General features: G+C 35.4%; 1 protein-coding gene across 1 annotated transcript; it reads right to left on the reverse strand.

Annotated features, from left to right (window-relative positions):
- Window positions 1-11,153: 11,153 nt before the first annotated feature.
- Window positions 11,154-12,092, reverse strand: LOC143645187 (olfactory receptor 51B5-like). Its single transcript, XM_077114758.1, has one exon. It carries the CDS (start codon window positions 12,090-12,092, stop codon window positions 11,154-11,156), a length of 939 nt encoding a protein of 312 aa, XP_076970873.1.
- Window positions 12,093-22,938: the final 10,846 nt, after the last annotated feature.

A 22,938-nucleotide genomic window follows, 5' to 3' on the forward strand; every position in this document is an offset into this window, starting at 1 on the left:
CAAATCATTGAGGAAAACAGGATAAAGAGGAGGAAAGAGTGGATAAAAAGGAAACAGGGAAATATGAGAGAAAGAAAAATGGGCATAGAGAATGGCACCAAGAAGAGGAGAGGATGTAACACAGAGATCAGTGTACAACATTGCATCTGCACCTTGTACATTTTCTTCCAAAGTTAGGCTCATCTTCCTTCTTCTCCTTTCTCTTTCAAAGAATATTCTTAATGTGGGAAAAGGTATTTTCTGCTAATCTATGCCCTAACATTTCCAGTGGAACATTCTTAAAATACCAGAAAGTCTAGGTAGCAACCTGGATCTCTTGCTTATTCTTATAACCCTGCATCATATAAATCCACTGCTCGTCTCTAAGAGTCAGTATTGACCATGAGTTGAACATTTATGCTGTAATCTGTTACATGGGGCAGATAGTTCACTTCAGTTTTCTGTTTAACAAACTGTATCATCTACATGGAGGAAGAGCAGACCAAGAAGAGCAAACACCTTCAGTTTCCTCTCAATTGTCTCTAGTCCATTCACCCGCAGTCACTAGAGTCTTACCTGGGGTTTCAGGAATTAAGGGTAGAAGTAATTGCTAGGCCCTGATGTAGAACCTGGTGCAAATGCTATATCTGAAGACTGTTAACAGGGTTAATTGTGAGATTATTTGTATAATAAAATGATTCCCCAGGGTTCTGCTGCTGGATGCTTGGACTTCTGGGATTTATTTTCTCAAACTCCTGCTTTCTCTGGGGAAGAGACCTATAGAACCACACTTCCTATGCAGAGGGAAAGAACTGTAGTCTCATCCTTAACCCCGAAATGGAGATCAAGCTGTCAAACTGCCTTTGTCCTTTCTGATCTCCACCTCAAAAGAAAAGATATCACTACTTTTGATTTTATCCTACCTGAATCTAGGGACACATAAACTCATAAAAACTTAGATGAAGCTTAAGTTACACTTACTTTTGCAAATGAAATAAATCCTTTATTATTGTACTTGGTACCTGCATGGGTGATATTTTCTGACAAATGAGTGCTGTTGCTGATAACTTCTTTTAAAGAGTAAGCGTTTTATCTGTCTCTTGGCAAGTCTTACCAGGGGTACTAGTTCTTTCTTCTGGAATGATACAATTTAAGTAAAATTTTCTGTTACTGTAAGTGGAGTGTAAGTGTAAGTGGAGAAGGAAAGGCCCTGGTAGGAGAAGTATCTTTTCCATCCCTGATTTTCTCCTATAATTTTACTCAGGAAGAAAGAACTTCTGTTGTATTCTAACTAGAGGTAAAGATCTGAATAATTCTCTTTTTTTTTTACCTCAATCTTGTCTCTTGGAGCCTAGCTCAACTACTGTGAGGCTTTATAATTAATTTAACTAATTTTTTAAATAATTATTTTAAATTCTTTATCAGCTCATTAAAATGAGAATGGGTGTAGTGTGGTCAGCCATGCAGCTTGCATCTTGACTTGTAACTTTTTAGTTTCATTAAGGTCCTCCTTAATGAACTCTTCTTGCTCATGAAACTCATTCAGACTTGAGTCTGAATGCCCTTGTTCCTGGCAACTCTTTCTTATTAAGTACAGATTTGGGGGTTATTTGATTTGGGAGAACCAGATTTTGAGCTTTAAATGAGACAATTAACTAATTTTGGGCTGCCTCCCTGATTCATCAGTAGGTAGATTTACCCTCTTACTGACACCTAAACAGCTCCGCCTGCTCTTGAGGAAACACCACTGCCTCTTGAACATAGATAAAATATAATACTGGAATTTTGGTTTCATTCTGGCTGGAGTATCATGAAAATTATGCCTGATATTAAGGTGGCAGATGCAAGTTAGCTCAGAGAATGAATGCAACTTAATGGGTATAATCCTGTATGTAAAATTCACGAACACTTCCCATACAGTTAATAGTTGGACATACCTGTGAAAAGAAAGGATTACTTGAACAGAGTAGTAGTTTACTTTTCCTGTGTGGGGAAAAATATATTTCATTAATATTTTATTCAATAGTTTGTCTTTGTTTCCTAATGAATTTTTTTATTAAGTTAAGATTTAAAATAATTAGTAAGAACATGAAAACCAAAGGTACAAATCAAAAAAGAAATAGAAGAAGGAAAATGTATTAAAAATTCTGGTTAAGGTAAACTAATAATTTGGAATAAAATAATACTAATGCATGATTCTAAGTAGAATGTCATGACAATAGTCATTCAGAACAACCAAAAACCTGGACCATATGTAGAAATCATCTGCCTGAAGGTGTTGGAGAGCTGTTATGGCTAAAAGAACTGAATGGAGCCAATAAAGTCCCTCAAAGTGCTAAATTTTGTAGATTTTACCTGAAGGATATTTTCCACTTTTTAGTGGGGCACAAGGCCAAGAGCTTCAGCTTCATGATCAGGAATGGAAGCTTCTGGGAAACAGAAAGCAAACAGAACTTTGGAAAGAGATTTTATGGACCTCAATAACAAAGATGATTTTTACTTCAGACTTCAGAAAGTCTGGGGTTGAATAGGGCACAGACTGAGAAACTAAATAGAAAGTAGGGAAGAGTTTTAGGCAGTCTTGCAAGAAAAATATTAGAGTTTAGGATCCATGAAGGGAAGGGGTCCTGGAGATTTCTCCATACTTTAAAAATCAAGGAGTGGCAATGGCCAACTGGAAAATGAGTGAGGCTTACTATGGCTGCAAATCAGTCTTAGCTAAGAAAAGTTTCTGTTTGGACAATTCTATTCACCAAGCAGAATGAATGGTGATCACTTTCTCAAAAAAGATAAACAGTATCTGGAGATTTAACAACTTTCAAATATACAAACTCAATAAGGAGAACACAAGACTTAATGACTAAAAACCACAAGTAGAAAGGCACTAGAAATGGATCCACAAGCAATTTAAATATTGGAGCTAGCTGATGAAGAATTTAAAATAATTATTAATTATATGTTCTAAAGGACTCAAAAAGAATCAGCTTCTTTAAGAAAATTATTAGACAACATAAACAAATTAGACTACCGAGAAGTTCTATTTATCAAAAGACACCATTTAGATGATAAAAATTTAAGCCACAGAATGTGAGAAAACATTTACAGTATACATATACAGGAAGAGATTCATGTCCACAGTCCATAAGAACTCATATATATCAGTAACAAAAACAAAGACGACCTTCCTAAATGAGCAAAGAATTTGCACAGGTACTTCACAAAAGAGAATATACAAATGGCTAATAAATACATGAAAAAGTGTTCATTTTTATTAGTCATCAAAATAAAATGCATAATAAAATCACACTGTGGTGGTAATGCATATCTGCCAGAATGTATAAAATGAAAAAAAAATATTCTAAGTGCTAGAAATGATATGTAACAATTAGTATACACATATCCTGTTGATAGAGAAATCAGTGCAACCACCTCGCAAAACTGTTTGGAGAATATACTAAGTCCTGACAAAGGCATACTATATGACTTAGCAACTTCACTCTTAGGTATAAATACAAGAGAAATGCATACATACATTCACCAGATGACATATATGGTGAGGTTCATAACAGTACTACTTATACTAACCAAAAACAAATGTTCATCAAAAAGAGAATATACCCATAAATTATAAATTACTTTATTCATGAAGTAATTGCATATATTCATAAAGTAATGAGAACAAATTGCAACACTATACAACCATGTATAAATCTCACAAAGTATTAAGCAAAAGAAGACTGTATCAGCAGACAAACATGATACTATTTATATGAAGTAAAACACTTAATTGCTGTTAGAAGTTAGAGTGGTGTTTCCACTTGAGAAGTGAGTGGTGACTGTGAGAGGATTTCTGGAGTTCTGGTAATGCTGTTATTTACTGGTATATTCAATTTGTAAATATCAATTCAACTAAATACCAACTTTTGTACATTTTTATGCATCTTTTAGATACAAATTTATAGAAAAACAGTATTAATATTTACTGAGTGTTTTTTACATGACAATCACCATTAGAGCAACTATTTAACTTTGATTAATTTTGAAATTTTGTCCATACATCTTTCTGGTTCAGTATTTCATCTAGTGTAAATTACCTTTTAATCCCTCACATTTCACATTTAGATTAAACAGTTATTCTTTAACATTTCATTATTTGTTATAAATGGCAAAGAAATGAACTCTTCTATTAAAAAAACATTAAAAAGAAAGCATTGTCAAACACATTTGCCTTATACTGTATCAAAGCATAAAAATCATTAATATCTAAAGAGACAAAAGTGGCATATATTTCTTTTCAATCATCAGTAATGACTAATCAATATAATATAAATTATATATAAATATTTTCATTCATGCAGCTGTTGTTTTAAATTTTTTTTTTCAGATTAAATCCCAGGAATGAGATCAGTGGGTCACTGTGTGCTAACATTTTGTGTTTTTTGGGAAACATTGTCAGATGCCTTTTAATTGAGAGCTAAATATTCATATAATTAATTATTTCATCCAAATGGAGTATGGGGGTGGGCAATTTTTTTTATTTTTAATGGATCTTAAATTTAGTTCCATACTGACTATCTACCAAAACCTTATTCTATTATTTGGAAAACCTTTACTATTTGTTCTGTAATACCTGGTAAATAATGTTTTAAATGTTATTATGTAGTAAGGCCTATTTCCTAAGTTTGTTAGCTGTTCCATTGCGCCATAGTTCTGATTTTTTTTCTACTTCCATAGTTTTAAAATATCCATGATTTTTCCCATATCATAGCTCTTTTCTCCCTGGATTTTTTTCCCCAATAAACTGTGAAGTTATCTGTGATATTCCAATCCTGTTTACTTCTGTGTTAAATCTGTAAACCCTCTATCAAAGAACTGCTATTTTTTCAATAATTAGTCTCTCTACATTCACTTGACCAGGAGACTAGAGTTTTCTTTACATATAAGTATCGAGAGTAATAAATTTATTTGTATGTATTTTATATTATTTCAGGTATTTTGAATGGAATCTGTTACCCCATTACATCTCTAGACTGTTGTTTCTAGTATTTAGTATAACTATTAATATGTAAATATTTAAAATTTTAATATGTTCTTTTCATAACTATCAGTTTTAACATATTTTGCTACGTTTTCATATATAAAAATGTATTGCCTCTAAATAACTTAAATGTTTAATCCTATTCAATATTCATTACTTTTAATTACTTGAATGGTTTTTTGAGTTATAAGCATTTGATGGATTGCATTAAATGTCAATTAGGCTTTCATTTAGATTGTTGTTTAGTCTTCCTCTTTAAACCTTTTGAGGTAGTATTTGGGCTGTGGGGGGGTGGTGGAAGGAGGTACCTGGTTTAGGAATCGAACCCGGGTCTCCCATATGGCAGGTGAGAATTATACCACTGAACTACACTTACATCACCCCACTGATGTAGTATTTTTAGCAATGATTTTTTTCATATCGTACTCTTATTAACTGCACCTAGGTAAATCCCTAGTGGTGCATAACTTCGGAGTCTCTAATCTCTCACTCCTACCTTTAGTTTTTTCCTTAGTAAAAGCAAAGTTTTATGAACATTCTATAATATGTTAGATTTTACAGGTATTGTACTGAGTGGACTAATCATAGAACAAGACATTTCTTTGTGGCTTAAAGTCTGCTCTCTCTGCCATCAGAGTGGTCTTTCCTGGTTACAAGTCTTAAGGCAAAAAAAAAAAAAAAGCCATAATAGAAAATTGCCTTGAAATAAGAGGGGAACAATATTTTTTTTAAAATACTGTGAATAAATATTCTACAATATTAACAATTATTTCTTTGTGTGGTAGGACCACAGATTTTTGTTAAATTGTTAAGTCCATTTTAAGAAATGCTCAATTGTAGAAGTAAATATGCAAATGAATACATATGTAATAAATTAAACATTTAAATAACATGCAAATAATGGGACTCAATAAGAAGCATACCACTAGCCCTATCTCAGTTAATTTCATATGATACTCCAGTGTCCTTGCAATAAATTTCCTGCACTCCTTAAATTAGTAAAGGTTGTCTTCCCAAAGAGACTGTCACATAATGCTGAGACCGTGGAAGGACTGCAGAATCACATCGAAAGCCACCTGTGGGGGTTTTAAATCTAAATGAGGAAAAAAGCTCTTTTAACCTGCACCTGCATAATGGCACCTATGTCCTTCCTTAGAGATATTTAGACACAATGTAACTCCCCCTTGCAGCAGCATACTAACTCCATGGTTCGTGTGTCTAGACTTGTCACTGCTGCAGAGAGTAAGAGAAAATTTAGAGATCGATGAGGCCTTTTGCAAACACTGCATAACCTTCATGCTTAAGGAGAAATGGCCCCGAATACATTTAAACCCAGTTGCATTTTCCACATGCTTACTCCATAAACACAGCAATATTACCTTTGGGGACCATATGGAGGTCCACCCATCTATATATTCTGCTCCATTAAAGGTCTGATTGCCTTCCTTGATTCACTGCATATGGTTTACTGAGGAAGTGCCGTTCTGGAAAAACCTCAAAAGAGGGAGGAAATCAAAATAAGGAAGGGGAAAGGGCCTAGCAAGAATGTGGTGGCAGGTAAAGGGGAGCCTTGGCCTGAGTGGGATGAGTGCCTTAGAACCTAAACCCCATCACAGAGATGTCTTCACCTCAGGCAAGGGGGCTGGTCTTTTGTACTCCTTTTCCCAATCACTCCTTTGAAGAAGGCTGCAATAACCTCCAGAGTGAACCAGACCTTTAGGGAAACGAGAATTCTCTGGAGATTAGGAGCAATTGCCAGCCTTTCTTAGCCAGCTCTCACAGCAGCTGGGGTTGGGGCTCAGACAGGATGCTGCAGGACATCAAAAGTGTCTGCCACTTCCATAAGGTTCCTTTCATGGCTCTGACATTCCCATCTCATACAATGAAAGCCTTACCATAATGCAGCATTCCCTCCAGTGTCATACACTCAGTGTTTGTCTCCTGGGTCACAGAGCTCAGTCTTCATAAGACTAGGCATCCACATAATGAGAGATAACAGACTTTTTAAGTGGGAAGATATTTTTCCCTGGACTTACCATTGCTTGGCTTTAGTTCTGAACTCTGGTGCCATGCAGCATATAGTCTAATCTCTGACTCATATTATATGTGACATATATGAAGGCAACATTCAGGTAGTCTAAGCTTGCTTCACTAAGGATTTAGGGAGACTTTTATCCTAGGGTAGATTGCTATTTGTCAAGTAAGCTGGTTAACCTATACCAGCTTTCTTTTCTCTATGGAGTTTAATTCTAATATCTGTCAGCCTTCAGCACTCCACCCTAGTGTATGTAAATCAAAATCTTTAAAATGTTTCCTCAGTAGAGCCCAGCTCATCTTATACATTTTTGTGGTGCTTCTTTAATAATTCCTACCGCAATGTTGGCATGGTAAGAAATACTAAACACAGAAGTCTAGGGACACGAACCAAATTTCCTACAAAAGTGGATTCTGTCTTTGAGTTTATTCATGATAATAATTGTGTTTGTTTGAGGATTTAAACTATAAAACTAAAACGAATTGATATTCTTTAATTGGATATAGAAATTCATTTAATTTCTTATCACTCAGAGTGTCTAATTTAACATTCATAATAGCTAATAATTATGTTTTAATACATCACCTTTTATTTACCCTATGAGTCATTTTCGTCTCCAGAGAAGGCACCTAGAAAGTATATGTTAATAAACCGAATGAAACTCATGTGCTCTCACCTAGCATGCATTTGTTTTGTATTTGAAGTAGGAGTGGTCCACTGACCCATCAAGTCATACTATTGTTTATCAATATGTCTCTAAATGTCTTGCTTTTTTCCTGATCATTTTAAGACTAGTTTCTATCTTCCATTCATGGAATGTGTACATAGCCTTCAATTTCCTAATACTCATTCAATATACTTAGGCCATATTATTCCTTCTAACACATGCCATATCATTGTAATATTTTTAGAAGAGAGAAGTTGGTACTTGGAAAAGACTATTTAAAAGTATCTAGTCTTATATACCTTGGGTCTCCTGTAACTACATGCTTATTAATCTCAATTGTTTAACAGTGAATTTTTTTTTTTTTTTTTTTTTTGGCATGGGCAGGCACCGGGAATCAAACCTGGGTCTCTAGTATGCCACGGATCACTGTTCACTGGTGAACTTTTAAGTCATAAAGTCCTCCACACAAATTTCTTTTCTAAGCTACCCCAGACTTCACCAGCTTGCACTGTATGAGCAGCATTCACTGGTGTGCGTGTCCGGTGACCCACTCTGAAGTCTGTGTTGCTTCTGTATAGAAAATGTGTCAGTAGTCTTTTTCCTCAGAGGTAGTGTAGCAAATAGGCTGTCAATGTTACCTGGCATTGTACCACAGGAAGACTTGAATGAGAGCCATAAGAAACTCTAAATGGTGTGATGATAGTAAGATTAATCCCAGGTAATGATGCACTTATGTTGATTGATAACATGGATTTTTGAGAGGAAGAAATATGTCTATGGTCGATGAATTTTGGTCATTTGTAATTCTTTTGTGTAGATAACAACAGACAATTATTTAATCTCTCTACAGTTGTATGGTTTCTTTCCCTACAGCTTCTTCTCAGTGAAAGTATTTCCTCAATTACCTTCAAATCAGAAAGGAGTTTCATAAACAGAGATGATCACTCCATAAACCATTAATTAATCGACAAATCAGACTTCCTTTCTGCTATTTTTTAGCTCCCATTTTCTGTGTTTAAGGGAAAAAATAGACAGTCCTTCTAACTAATATCCAGTATTTTGCAGTTTTTAAATATTAATTGGAAAATATTCACACATCAGTAATTGAGGTAGTGTAACTAGAAGTGCTTTTTAGGCTATAAATGGCTGAAATTCAATTGAAGTAGTTTAAATGTAACAAAATGAATTTTAAAAGGAGGCATTTAGTGGAATCAAAGGGGAAGTTGCAATGCACTTCTTTTAAGCCTCAGTAAAACCTAGAACAAGGAACTTGAAATTTCTTAGGAGGAGTGGGGATCTTTTCTTCTATATACTTTGCTTGAAATGCTTATTATAGTCTGAGGTCTGTGAAAACCATGACAGCCAGCATTGAAACTGTTTCACCTTACTATTTCTACCATAATGAAAGCACACCCCATTTTCATTTCAAAGATCCTGAAGAAGATTCTGACTGCTTGGCTTAGCAGCGTGGGGGCTTGGAGGTATAATTGTAAATATCACATCCTATTGGAACCATATTTTGGAAGTAGAAAGAGGAGAAATTCTCAGAAGGTGGTAGGTGCCATTTCAGCCAGCATAGTGGAGTACAGGGCAGAAAATAGAGTCCACTAAGGATAAATGATTTCAATGTAGTTCAGCTTCCACTGACCTTAAAGTGAGAAGATATGGATTTGAATCACTTATAAATGTTATAAACATGCATGAGATATTTAACTTTTCTGATCTTTAAATTCTACATCAATAAAGTAGTGATGTTAATATCTACCTCATAGAACAATTATGATGGAGGTAAGTTGAGGATATAAAAGAAGTTAAGGAACATGTGTTAGTTTCATGAACAGTTGGAAGGAAGACATTACCTACCTTCACACACACACTCACAATTTAATATTCAGGCTGTGTTACTTGGATGTCACTGAGTGGCAGTGATTTAGAAAGTAGTAAAACCTATACATTGACTGCTTTTATATAAGCTCAGTCCTATCACAATTAAGTTTTTTGATAAAATGTGGAAAAAATGAGAGTTGCAGATTTTCTTAGATTGTTTCCTATAATTAAAACCTGAGACAGTGATTCAAATGCATGTAATTTATTAGTTAATGGTCCAAGAGAGAGCGAGTAAGGAAAAACAGAGTAGTCAGGAGAAGGAGTTAAACAAAGCCTCAGCTGGAATTTAGCTTCATAAGGCAAAGGCAGCTGGTCTTTGTCTACAGCCTTTCCTGGAAAGCAGGAGGCATAATCTGAGTAAGACAATACTACTATGTTGGGGACAACAACCTGAAAAAGCAGCTGGGAGTGATGAGCAGTCAACACTCCCAGGTGTAGGGATAGGTGCACAGTTCTGTAAAGGGATCTGAGCAAAATGCCAAAAGCATCAACAATATCTTCTACATAGTTCCTTTTCCTGCTTCTCCCAAAGTTTTCTCTGCTCTTATTGAGATGTAATGAAGACAACCTCCACCCTTTGAGGATATTTGAACTTGAATTAGGATTCCCTTCTTAGCTCACCAGAAAATTTTGCTCACATAATAATAATAATACTTTAGCCCTTGGAACATTCCCAGTTACATAATGCCATAGGGCTATATATACAGAAAGAAACAATTCTTCAAAAAATGTATAGAAACATTTTTTCCCCATGTCTTATTCATAGCACAAAGAGACAAAGGATACTCTCTCATCCATTAAGTCAGCCTATTAGCCACTGCTAGATGCTCTGGAGAGGGCACCAGAATCAGAGCCAAGGGCTGGGGTAGTAGGATAGGAAGGAAGGCAAGGATGGAAGGAGGTACTGAGCATGCATAAATATTTCCCTTTGTTTGTCCATGGTTTTTCTTCTCATCAGCAGGTTTTCTTGTTACTGGTTCATAAGTATGTACTGCCTTGGGAAATAAATATGATCATAGTTCTTGAGATGAAGTAATGATCACTTGATGGAGAGAGGAAAAACCAATGAGATGGTTGGGAGAATATTTTATTGATCTCATCATTGAACAGGGAAGAACTCATACCTTTCCTCATAGTTTGTGTGAACATCTGGGATAGTTCATGAGACAAGGACATTAGGTTGGCTATAAATGGACTAAACTTTACTCCATTTCATCCAAACAGGCTCCTAATTTTATATTATGACTCTTTTCCTACATGTGACCTTTCTCATCCCAAAGACGTAACTATGGACACAAAAAATATTCTTATTACAGCTGTTCTTTGACAAGCAGAAAGAGATTCAATAACAATGAATACAAAATAACACACAAACTGCATTAGACCAAAGACCTAGGATTAAACATATACTTTAGAGCAATGTATAGTACTTCTTCTACAGCTGTTTTACTAACGTGACTTTGCATGGGTGGTAGATATGGATTCCTCTGCGCCCCAATAAAAATCAGAGTTCTCACATTCTGTTCAAGGACGATGGTGACCAAAGATCAAACTCTAACTATACGGGCAGTAAAAAGGCGAAGAAAGCCACTCTGAATCTGCTTAGTCTTGACACTATAGATAATAGGATTCATTAACGGAGGGAAAAGAAAATAGACATAGCTCATAATAAGGTGCACAATATGTGGAACATGCTTCCCAAACCGATGAATCAGAGATAATCCGATAACTGTGACATAGAAAACCAAGACACAGCAGATATGGGAGACACAGGTGTTGAAGGCCTTGGCTCTATCCTCTCTTGATGCAATGCTCAGGACACTCTTGAGTATTAACACGTAGGAGACAAGGATAATCAGAGAATCCAGCACAAATATAAGGACCACAAGCACAACTGGATATAAGCGATTGAAGGTGGTATCTGCACAGGCCAGTTTGATGACATCCTGGTGAAGGCAGAATGAATGGGAAAGGATATGGGAATGGCAATAGGGAAAAAAATAGAGGGGCATGATTGGGGGAACAACAGATACAAATCCCCTCATCAGAACTCCCAGCCCAATCTTTATCACTCGAGTATTGGTAAGGACAGAAGTGTATCTAAGGGGATCGCGAATGGCAATAAAACGGTCATAGGCCATGGCAAGCAGAACACCAGACTCTACAAAAGAAAGTGAGTGTATAAAATAAGCTTGAGAAAAGCAGGCCGCATTTCTAACTTCCCTTTGATCCAACCAGAGGACTCTCAGAACTGTAGGCATCGTGGTCAGGGTCAGCCCTAGGTCTGTAGCTGCCAGCATGGCCAGGAAGTAATACATGGGCTCATGAAGATTGTGGTCTTCCTTAATGAGGAGGAGAAGAGTGCCATTGCCAAAAAGGACAAAGATGTAGGCAAAAAAGAAAGGTGTGGAAATCCAACGGTGAGCTGCCTCCAAGCCTGGAAAACCAGTCAGTAGGAAGGAATTGGAACTGCTGTTTGACCACATGTTGTTATTTTTTTTCCAGAAGAAAATGTCTTTCTCTCTGTGCAGAGATGCAATTCTACTTCCAGGGTACCACTCCAGCTATATCATCTCAGAATTCTTTCTTAAAGATAATTACATCATATAAGCCATTTTTTTCTCACAACTATTTTAGGATAACCTGTATCTTTTATGTTCTTAATTGTATATTCTAGGGCCCTTACCTACTTGATCAAATCTTTGGAGTTTCATCTGGGCATCTGCATTTCAACAATCCCCCCAGGAATTTTTTTATGCCTACTGTACGTTAGAAACCATTTCCATCAACTATTCAGATTACACAGATGGGTCCATACTCTGGAGCAGATTATAAGGAACTCAACCATAACCGTAGTCCAATCTACTATTCAGAGCTGCAATTGTCAAAGGAAGAGCGATTCCTACACCATACCATCCTGCATCTGAATGATTTCTCTGAATTCTCAATAAAAGTCTCAAAAAAAGAGAAAAAAGCTTGAAAAAAGAAGCTGTGCCATCACCATTGTTGCTGAAGTGCAGACAGACCTGAGGAAGAGACACTTAACCCCCAGCTTAATCCATGAATTAGTGGTTGTGGAAAAAAAATGTTTACATCAAGTGGTTATTAGCCTCTTCTATAACAACAGCCCACACAATTTTTAACCTAGGTGATCAAAGATATTTGGATTAGAAGAAATGCTTAGACCAGCCGAGGACATTAATCGTAATGTTTCTCCTTCAATTTGAGAAGTTTATCTTCCCAGTTATCAACATACAGTCCCATTTTTTTCCTATTTTCCTTTCTATAGCTTCACTGAAGTCACTACCCAGTACTTAATATCCTCTCTTCCTTCAAATTCTCCCTTTGCATTTAAACAACCATTTCATGATGTTTTTCCTCATATCACCAACCATAGACATCTAGTTCTGTCTCTTCCAATACTGAGCGAGAGCTCCAAATTGCTCTCTGCTTAATCAGAAAGTGGTCTGTTAGGAGAGGAAAGAGATGTGTCTTTTAAGAAAGTGTTGAAGTTAGGGATTTTGACATCATTTCCATCAGTAGACAATGGGTTCCTTATGCATAGAAAGTATGTTTAATTTGCCTTTCTTAATAACTAGAAAAATATCTAGCATGTGACATGTGTTCATTAATTCATTCAATATTCATTATTAACTCTCATCATGCCACCGGGCAGGCCTTTTAAGCAATATAATTAAATGGTTAACAAGACAAGGTCTCTGATCTTATAAACCATAACTTAAGTTGGAAAATAAGACATTACCATATGAATATAAATGTGAACGTAAAGTTAAGGATGCACTGTTTTTGGAGATTGATTGAAATCAGATTGAATACACAGTAGTATAGCAGTTTGGGTGATCTGGGAGGTAATATTCGAGCTGATACCTGAAAAACAAAGAGAGGCTGTTGATATGAAGCTGTAGAAGAAGGATGTTTTATTCAGAGGGGAAAACCACGATGACTGGAGTTTGGCAAGCAAATAAAAGAAGGAAAATAGGTAATGTCAGAGACCCATAGCAGTGGTTCGGTCTCATCAGGCCTTAAAGGCCACAACAAAATTTTTGTTTTCTTTTATTTTATCTAGTTTTTATTATAAATGTGATGAGAAGACATTAAGATTTAAGAAGTTTCCATTGAGGAGGAAGCAATGGCATATTTGGATTTGCATTTCAAAATTATCCCCTTGGGCTGCTAAGTATAGAATGAATTGTAGTAATGCAGGAGAGAACAAAGGAGACTAATTTAAAAACTATTGAAATAATCCAAACGAAAAGTGATGGTGATCTTGGGTAGGAGATACACAGCAGAAATGAAGATGTTACGAAGATAAGGATATCTTTCTGAGATAGTATTAGCAAGATTTGCTGATATATTGGAAATGGGAGTGAAAGAAAATAAATTGAGTTTCACCCCCATTTTGGCTTAAGCAAAAATTTCAAGGTAGGAGGATGGTGAAGTCATTGCTATAATAGAAAGTCTGAGGGAGGAACAGATTTAATGGTGAGAAAATAAAGAGTCATCAATAAATATGGCTAAATTAGAGCAAATAAAAGTCCTGCTTTTCTCCTTCCACATATAAGAACAGTTTCTTCAAGCTTTCTATCTCAAGCTAAAAATATAGTTTCATTCAAATGTGCCCCCTTTGAAGGGCCAGTGTAAACCAGACTTTAAAATACCCCCAAAGAAAAGCATCCTCTTAGCTCTTAGCTGTCCAAGTGGGATCTAACTGCAATAATTTCCATCAGTGAAGAGGCACTAGACAATTGGGCATCAGGAGATGATTCAACCCTATTTTTTGACACTAAGTGATGCAGAATGAAAGAATCACTTCTTAGTTTCTATACTTTGTTCCCAGGTGTGGGAGGCATAAGTCAGCACATGGTGTCTATTAAAAACATAATGAGTGAAGTTTATTCTTCAACAATAATCTAGCATAGCCTCTGTGTACTTTTCCCAGGCACTGCCAACCTCAGGCTGAGATCTATGCACCCATCCAGAACCAGAGACTATAGAAAATCTCACCTTGTTCTTCCCCCCTCTCTCTGTAGACAGCTTGCAGAGGTTATAGTAACCTCTTCCTGTGTCCACTGCATGATTCCCCACACTCACCTAAACCATAGCTTGGTTGTTCTGGTGAGGGTACAGCCCTCGGTTCCTGCCTGAGAATTCAGATCAGATGGCTCCTTTTCAAAATCTGCTAAGAGACCCAGTCAGTGAGGTTATTAGTATAGAAAGCCTCTCCCCAGAGTGCTCCCTTTTCCAGCCATGGGGACCTTTATAAATATTTTCTTTCTCATAACTCCTCCTAAAAAGGAGTTGAAACACCTGGTTAATCTCTCCAGAGTATTAGAGCATTTTCTTCAAAAAGATATGAGGTTACTAGATCATCAGGTAACAGGCTCAGGGGAAAACTTCCGGCCTCAGCAGACCCTGGTTTCACCTGTGGGAGGCCATTTATCCCCCACATCTACTTTCAAAGGTCAGATCAGTCTTAGTTGCTGTCAGGAGCAAGTTATGTATTTTCTCAGCCTCAGTATTTTCACTTCTAATTTTATTTTCTGCTTTTTTATTTCAGATAGAGTTTGAGAGTGGAAAGCTAAATGGACTATAGTCAATATGATAAGAAACAAACAAATAAACAGGCAGGCTTTCCCAAGACCTAACATGAATCCATAATCTGCAATTCACACTGACTATCCCCTCACTGTTTTCATCTTGCTGGCATTGTGCCATTTCTATAGAGATGCCGAGAACACACTTGTAACACAGTACTGCAACAAGGCACACCCTGTAGTTTTAGTCTTAGGGATCCTAATACCTTTGGCTTTCCCTGCAACCCTCATAAGACACATCCTGCCTATTCCTTGCTTTAGGGGAAAAGAAACCTATAGTACCTGAAGAACAAATTCCTGAAGAAATGCTTCAGTTGTCATGCTTTGTTATGATTAAGATGACATTTAATGCAAATCAGAAAACCAGTCAATTCCTGCTGAAATTAAGTGTTTATTAGATATGTGAACATGGAACATTTACTTTAATCTCTTGAATAGTAATGGTAAAATGTAATTACTGGTGAAAAATATCAAAGAAGACCTAAATAGAGAGACACTGTGTTCACGGATTAGAAGATTCAATATACTAAAAATGGAGCTGTTGAGGGAAAAAACAGTGAACTCAAAGACAAGACAAGTGAGATGACTCAGGATGAGGAGTAGAAAGAAAAAAGAATGTTAAAAAATGAAAATAGATCTCTGGGGCACTATCAAGCATACCAATATACATATTAGGTGAGTCTCAAAGGAGAAAAAAGAGAGAAAGGGGCAGAAGGAATATTAAAGAAATAATGACAAAATAAACTTCCTAAACTTAGCAAAAGTTGTAAACATGTACATCCAAGAATCCAGGAGAACACTAAACAGGATAAACTCCATCATATATTGACAAACATTGAATGCATACGACAAAGAGAGAGTTCTGAAAGCTGCAAGAGAAAAGCAACTTTTTATGTCTGGGAATTCCTGCTTAGATTAATTGCAAATTTCTCACCAGACATCATGGAAGCAAGAAGGAAATAGTATGGAATATTTAAATTGTAAAACAACAATTGCCAAACTAGAATTGTATACCTGAAAAGACTTTCTTTCCACAAGAAGAAAAAAATGAGGGAGAGATTCAGACATTCCAAGAAAAACAAAGCTTGAGAGAGTTCACTACCACTAGACCTGCCTTACAGGCAATGTTAAAGAGAGTTCTTCAAACTTAAAGGAAAAGACACCAGATAGTGGTTCAAAGAAGTATAAGTAAAAAAAAAGACATCTAGCAAAGATAAGCACTTGGGTAATATAAATGCCAGAAATATTGTTTTATACTTTTTGTATGTAATGCACCTTTTACTCTTACAGGAGCTAAAATGCAAATACATAAAGATTAATTATAAATCAATGATGTAGGACATATAATATATGAAGACATGATTTATAACAAGTGCAAAAGAAAAGGTAGGGGTTGGAGGTATATAGGGATAGTATGTTGTATTGAAGTCAAATTGGTATCAAATTAATTAGGACTGTCACATATTTAGGGTATTAAATTAAACCCTATGATAACCAGAAGGAAAATATATAAAAAAATATATCTAGAAGGATATAAGAAGGGACTTAATATCTATATTACAAAAAAAGCAAATAAATATGAAGGTAGACATTAATGGAAGAATTAAGGGGACAAAAGGTGTAAGACTTACGATGACTAAATAGCATATGGCAGAAGAAAGTCTTGCATTATCAGTAGTGATTTTAAATGTAAATGGATTAAATGCTCTAGCCAAAAGGTGAAGATTGGCAGAATGTATAAAAAACCATGAACCAACTAAATGCTGTCTACAAGAGACTCACCTTAAACTCAAAGACTTTAAGTAGCTTGAAAGTGAGAGTGTTTTATATATAATATATACCATGCAAGTAAAACCAAAAGAGAGATGGTGTAGCTATATTACTATTGGATAAAATAGATTTAAAGTCAAAAACAGTTACAAGAGACAAAAATGGTGATTATATATTCTATAAAGAAGTCAATTTAATATGAAAATTTAACAATTATAATTACATATGCACCTAACATCAGAGTCCCAAAGTATGAAGCAAATACTGACAAATTTGAAGAGAGAAATAAATAGTTCTAAATTAAGTAGGAGACTTTAATATACCACTTCAATAATGGATAGAACACATACACAGAAGATTAATGAGGAAATAAAGCCTAGAACAATATTCTAAACCAACTAGACCTAGCAGACATATATAGAACACTTCACCCAACAACAAAAGAATACACATTATGCTCAAGTACAAATAAATCATTCTCCAAGATGGATCATATGCTATATGACAAAACAAGTCCCAATAAATTCAAAAATATTAAAATCATAAAATGTTTCTTCTCTGAACCACAATATAATGAAGCTAGAAATCAATAACAGATGGAGACATGGAAACTTTGCAAACGTGGAAATTTGACAGTGTATTCTTAAACACCAATGGGTTAAAGAGGAAATCACAAGAGAAATTAGGAAATATCAAGAATGAATGAAAATGAAAATGAAATATACTAGAACTGATAGAATGTGGCAAAGGCAGCACTAAGACTGAAATTTATAGCTTTCAAAGCTTCTATTATGAAAGAAGAAACATTTTATATCTGACACATAACCTAAAAACTGGAAGAACTAGAGAAAAAGAGCAAACTAAACACAAAGTGAACAGAAGGAGGGAAATAACAAAGACAGGAGCAGAGATAAATGAAATAAAGAATAAAAATCAATAGAGAAAATCAATAAAACCAAAAACTGGTTCTTTGAAAAGACCAATAAAATTGACAAACATTAAGCTAGACTGAAAAAGGAAAAAGAGAGAAGACACAAATGACTAAAAGCAGAAATTAAAAGGGGGGCATTACTTAAAATCCCACTAAAATAAAAACTACAATGAGAGTATACTATAAACAACAGTACACAAACAAATTAGATCATTAGATGAAATGGTAAATTACTAGAAACACAAAAACTAGAAGCACACTGACTCAAGAAGAAATATAAAATTTCATCAAATCAATAACTAGTAAAGATATTAATTGAAAAACCTCCTGAAAAAGAAACACCCAGGGCCAGATGGCTAAACATGGGAAATTTACCAAACACTCCAAGAAGATTTACCATAAATCTTGTTCAAACTCTTCCAAAAAAATTGAAGAGGAAAGAACATTCCTTAATCTATTCTATGAGAACAGCATCACCCTCTTATCAAAGCCAATAAAGATATCACAAGAAAAGAAAACTACAGAACAATATCTTTCATAAGTATAGATGCAAAAATCCTGAACCTAGCAAACTGAATGCATCAGGATATTAAAAGAATTGGATGCCATGATCAAGTGGGATTTACCCCTGATATGCAAGGGTGGTTTACTCAATTAATGTAATACACTATAAAAATGAATGAAGGAAAAGAAGAAATTGTTATCATGTCAACTGACATGGGGAAGACATCTGACAAACACTTAGAAAATTAGGAATAGAAGGAAACTTCATCAACATGATAAAAAGCACATGTGAAAAAACAGAATCTAACATCATACTTAATGGTGATCTCTTAGATCAGGAACAAGACAAGGATGCCCACTATCACCACTGTCATTCAACATTTTACTAGAGGTTTTAGCCAGAGCAGCTAGGCAAGGAAAAGAAAGAAAAGGCATCCAAATTGGAAAGAAAGATGCCATGATTCTATATACAGAAAATCCTGATAAATCCACAATATACTCTCAGAGCTAATAAACGAATTATGCAAAGTGACTGCATACAAGATCAACAACCAAAAATTGGTAGTGTTTCTATACACTAGAAATGAACAACCAGAAGAAGAAATAAATTAAAAATCCATTTATTATAACAAGAAAAATAACTAAATAGGTGGGAATAAATCTAGCCCATTGTAAAGGACATGTATGCAGAAAACTACAAGGTATTGCTAAAATAAATCAAAGAAGACCTAAATAAATGGAAGGACACTCTATGTAAATGGGCTGGGTGTGGGAGCCAGGGTTAATGGAAAACCTGCGGAATTTATTGGGAGCAACTGGCTTCAGAGTGGCACCGGCAGTAAACTGTGGAGACTGTTATCTGCTTACTTGGAGGACAGTCTGAGAGGGAGAGGATGTTTGTTTTTTCTTAAACTCCAAGGTCTTGTTAGCTATCTCTTGTATGTAGGGAATAATATATTGAAAAGTAGGCACTCTGTTTTATCACGAAATGTATGCATGCTTTTAGTCACGTAAACCCTGCAGTATATAAGCAGGAACTAGTTAAGAACAACGTTGTCTGTTGTCTTTACTGTTAAAGCTTCAGACCCCCTGATCCCTTTCTCTCTCTCGTTTTTACTTTAACACTCCTTAGGGTCATAACAGTGGCCAACAACTGGGAAATTAAATATTGCTAAAATGTCAATTTACCCAAAGAAATCTAAAGATTCAATGCAATCCCAATAAGAATTCAAACAACCTTCTTTTCAGAAATGGAAAAGCCAATCATCAATATCCTATGGAAAAGCACAGGACCTTGAAAAGTCAAAAGCATACTGAAAAAAAAAAAGAGCAGAGCTGGAGACTCAAAATTCTCAATCTCAAAATGTGTTGCAAAACCACAGTAATCAAAAGAGCATAGTAGAGGCATAAGGATAGGCATATAGACCAATGGAATCTGATTGAGAGCTCAGAATTCAATCCTCATATTTATGGGTAACTGATTTTTTACAAGATAGCAAAGACCACTGAATTGAGAAAAAAATAGCTCTTCAAAAAATGGTGATGGGAAAACTGGATTAAATCTGCAAAAATAATGAAGGTAGATCCCTACCTCATACCATATACAAAATCAACTCAAAATAGATCAAAGACCTAAATATAACAGCCAGATAAAATTCCTAGAAGGAAACATAGGAAAGCATCTTCAGGTGTTTTCACACTAATATTTATATTGACATTACTCACAATTGTCCATCAACTGAAGAGTTTATTCAGCTGTAAAGAGGAATGAAGTTTTAATACATGCACAACATGAATGAACTTTGAAGACATTATGTTGAATGAAATAATCTAGACACGAAAGGACAATTATTGTTTGAGCTCACTGATATGGAATAGCTAGAGTAAGCAAACTCATATAGTCAGAATGTGGAATACAGTTTACCAGGAGATGGGGTTAGGGTAGGGAATAGGTAATAAGAATTAAATTTTACAGAGTTTCTCTTTGGGACAATGGAAACATTTTAATAACGGATTGTGATGTTGGTAGCACTGTGAATGCTGTGAATGTAATTAGCAGCACTGAATCATATATTCAAATGTGGTTAAAAGGGGAATTATATATTTGAACATGGTTAAAAGGGTTAAAAGTTTATATATATGTTACTAGAATAGATTAGAACTGTGCAATACAAATAGTGAATCCTAAGTTAAACCATGGACTATATTAATAATACAATTATAAAAATGTGCTTTTGCCAATTGTAACAAATGTTCCACACCAATGCAAGGTGCTTATATTAGGGTGGTATAAGGGAACCCTGTAATTAGATGCAATAGAGCACTGCCAACTATAATTTTAATATCGAGAGCCACTCTGGAATCAGAAACGAATGCAAATTAATCAAGGGCACAAAACCTACCTGGACATGAAACTGATTCTTGATTCCTACCATACACCATAAACAAAATTGTATTTTAAAGCTAATGCAAACAGTGAAACAAAGCTATTGCAAGAAACATATGAACTTATATTCAGTGGTCTTGGGCAGGCAAAGTTTTCTTAAATAAAAAACTACAAACAAGAATCATAAATAAAACTACTTAAGATTAGCAACTTATTTTTGTGAAAATTCACTGAGAATAAAAATGCAAGCTATTAATTAGATTTACTTCTAATATATGCATATGTTAGGACACACCTATCCATAATTTATCTAACACCTGGAAATGAATAAGAAAAAGTCATCCCAGGGTGGTGCGATGGTGGCCCTGTGGCAGAATTTTTGCCTGCCATGCTGGAGACCCGGGTTCAATTCCCAATGCCTGCACATGCAAAAAAAGAAATCACCCAGTTTTTTAGTGGGCAAAAGACTGGAACACACACTTAACAAAGGAATCAAGCAATCATTAATTATCTGAAAATATTCACAACATTATTAGCCATCAGATAAAAACAAATTAAAATCAAGATATAATACCACTACATACTTACTAAAACCTGTAAATACGTGGTGTTGTTAAGAACATGAACCAACTGAGTTTCTCATCGGCTGTTAGTGAAATATAAAATAATATAATCAATTAAAAATTTTAAGAAGCTGTTTTATATATGTATAACATGATATTTAGAGATAAGAATGAACCTGATCAGGTTGAGATTAAGTTAATTCAGAATACAGGGGTAAAGAAAACATTGTCCATATTTTAGAACCTTATCTACTCCTTGAGACCAAAGGAAGAAAGATTTATTTTGTCCAGAAACTAAATTTTCTGTAGCACATAAAATAACTCTACCTGTCTGGATAGCTCATTTAAACAATTCAAACACAGGGAGCCAAGAATAACAATGAGGGCCTTTAATCCTGTATAGCTTAATGTAATGACTGAATATATCCCAGAATATGTTAAACATATAATCAGAAAGTATTGACAAAGTCCCTTGAGGGATGGGAGAAAAAATAAAGAACTATTAAACTTTACCACCAAGGAAACCCCTGATACTATGTCAAACATTAGGAACACCCAAATCAATAGGCCAACCCCTTGATCTTGAGGCTTGTGCTTGTGAAACTCATTTTCATAGTGGAGAAGCTAAGTCTACCTGAAATTTTGCCTAAGAGTTACTTCCAGAGGACCTCTTTTTTTGTCCAGATGCAGCCTCTCTCTCTCTCTGGGCACAATTCTGCAAGTGAAACCATTGCCTTCCCCCCTATGTGGGACATGATATGGGGTGAAAGTCACCGTGGCAGTGTGGGAGATGAATCCCAGGGATGAGTCTGGCCCTGGCACTTTGGGATCAACAATGTCATCCTGACCAAAAGGGAGAGAAGAAGTGTAACAAATAAGGTATCAGTGGCTGAGAGAATTCAAATAGAATTGAGAGGCAACTCTGGAGGTCACTTTTACACAAGCTTCAGTTAGACATTACTACCTACCATGGTTTGCCAACCCCCAACCAAAACATTCCTGCCAATCCTAAGGAGCACCTGGGGCATTATATAAATTCTGCAAAGGTTCCATGAACTAGTGCAATTTTCCAGAAACCTACAACCTCCAGATGGGTCCCTGGACCAGACAGGTCCTGAAATGCAGAGGTGCCAGCATCTCCAGAACACGAATTAGTTCTATCCCTCTATCCCATATTATCAGCAGCCCCTTCCAACTGAGAAACAGACTGGGCATAGCCCAGGTGCCCCTAATGAGCGGGAGAAAGTTCAGAGGTGATAGTGGAGTTATACAGAGAAGGTAGGGTTTAACAAATGAGTGTGATTGCTGAATCATTGTATTGATATTTCTTTTAGTCCTCAGTATCTTAGAGCAGCTTGATGTAAAAACCTAAAATTATGGAATTGTAACCAGTACCAAACTCTGAAATTTGTTCTACAACTAATTGTTGTGATGTGCTTTGAAATTTATTGCTTTTTGTACATGTTATTTTCAACAAAAAAAAGGAAAAAAAGTCAATTGTGACAATAAAAAATAAAAATAAAACAAAAAATGAGAGAAAATAAAAACAAACAACAAAAACAA

This window comes from Tamandua tetradactyla, chromosome 8, assembly GCF_023851605.1.
Source record: "Tamandua tetradactyla isolate mTamTet1 chromosome 8, mTamTet1.pri, whole genome shotgun sequence".
NCBI classification, from domain to species: domain Eukaryota; kingdom Metazoa; phylum Chordata; class Mammalia; order Pilosa; family Myrmecophagidae; genus Tamandua; species Tamandua tetradactyla.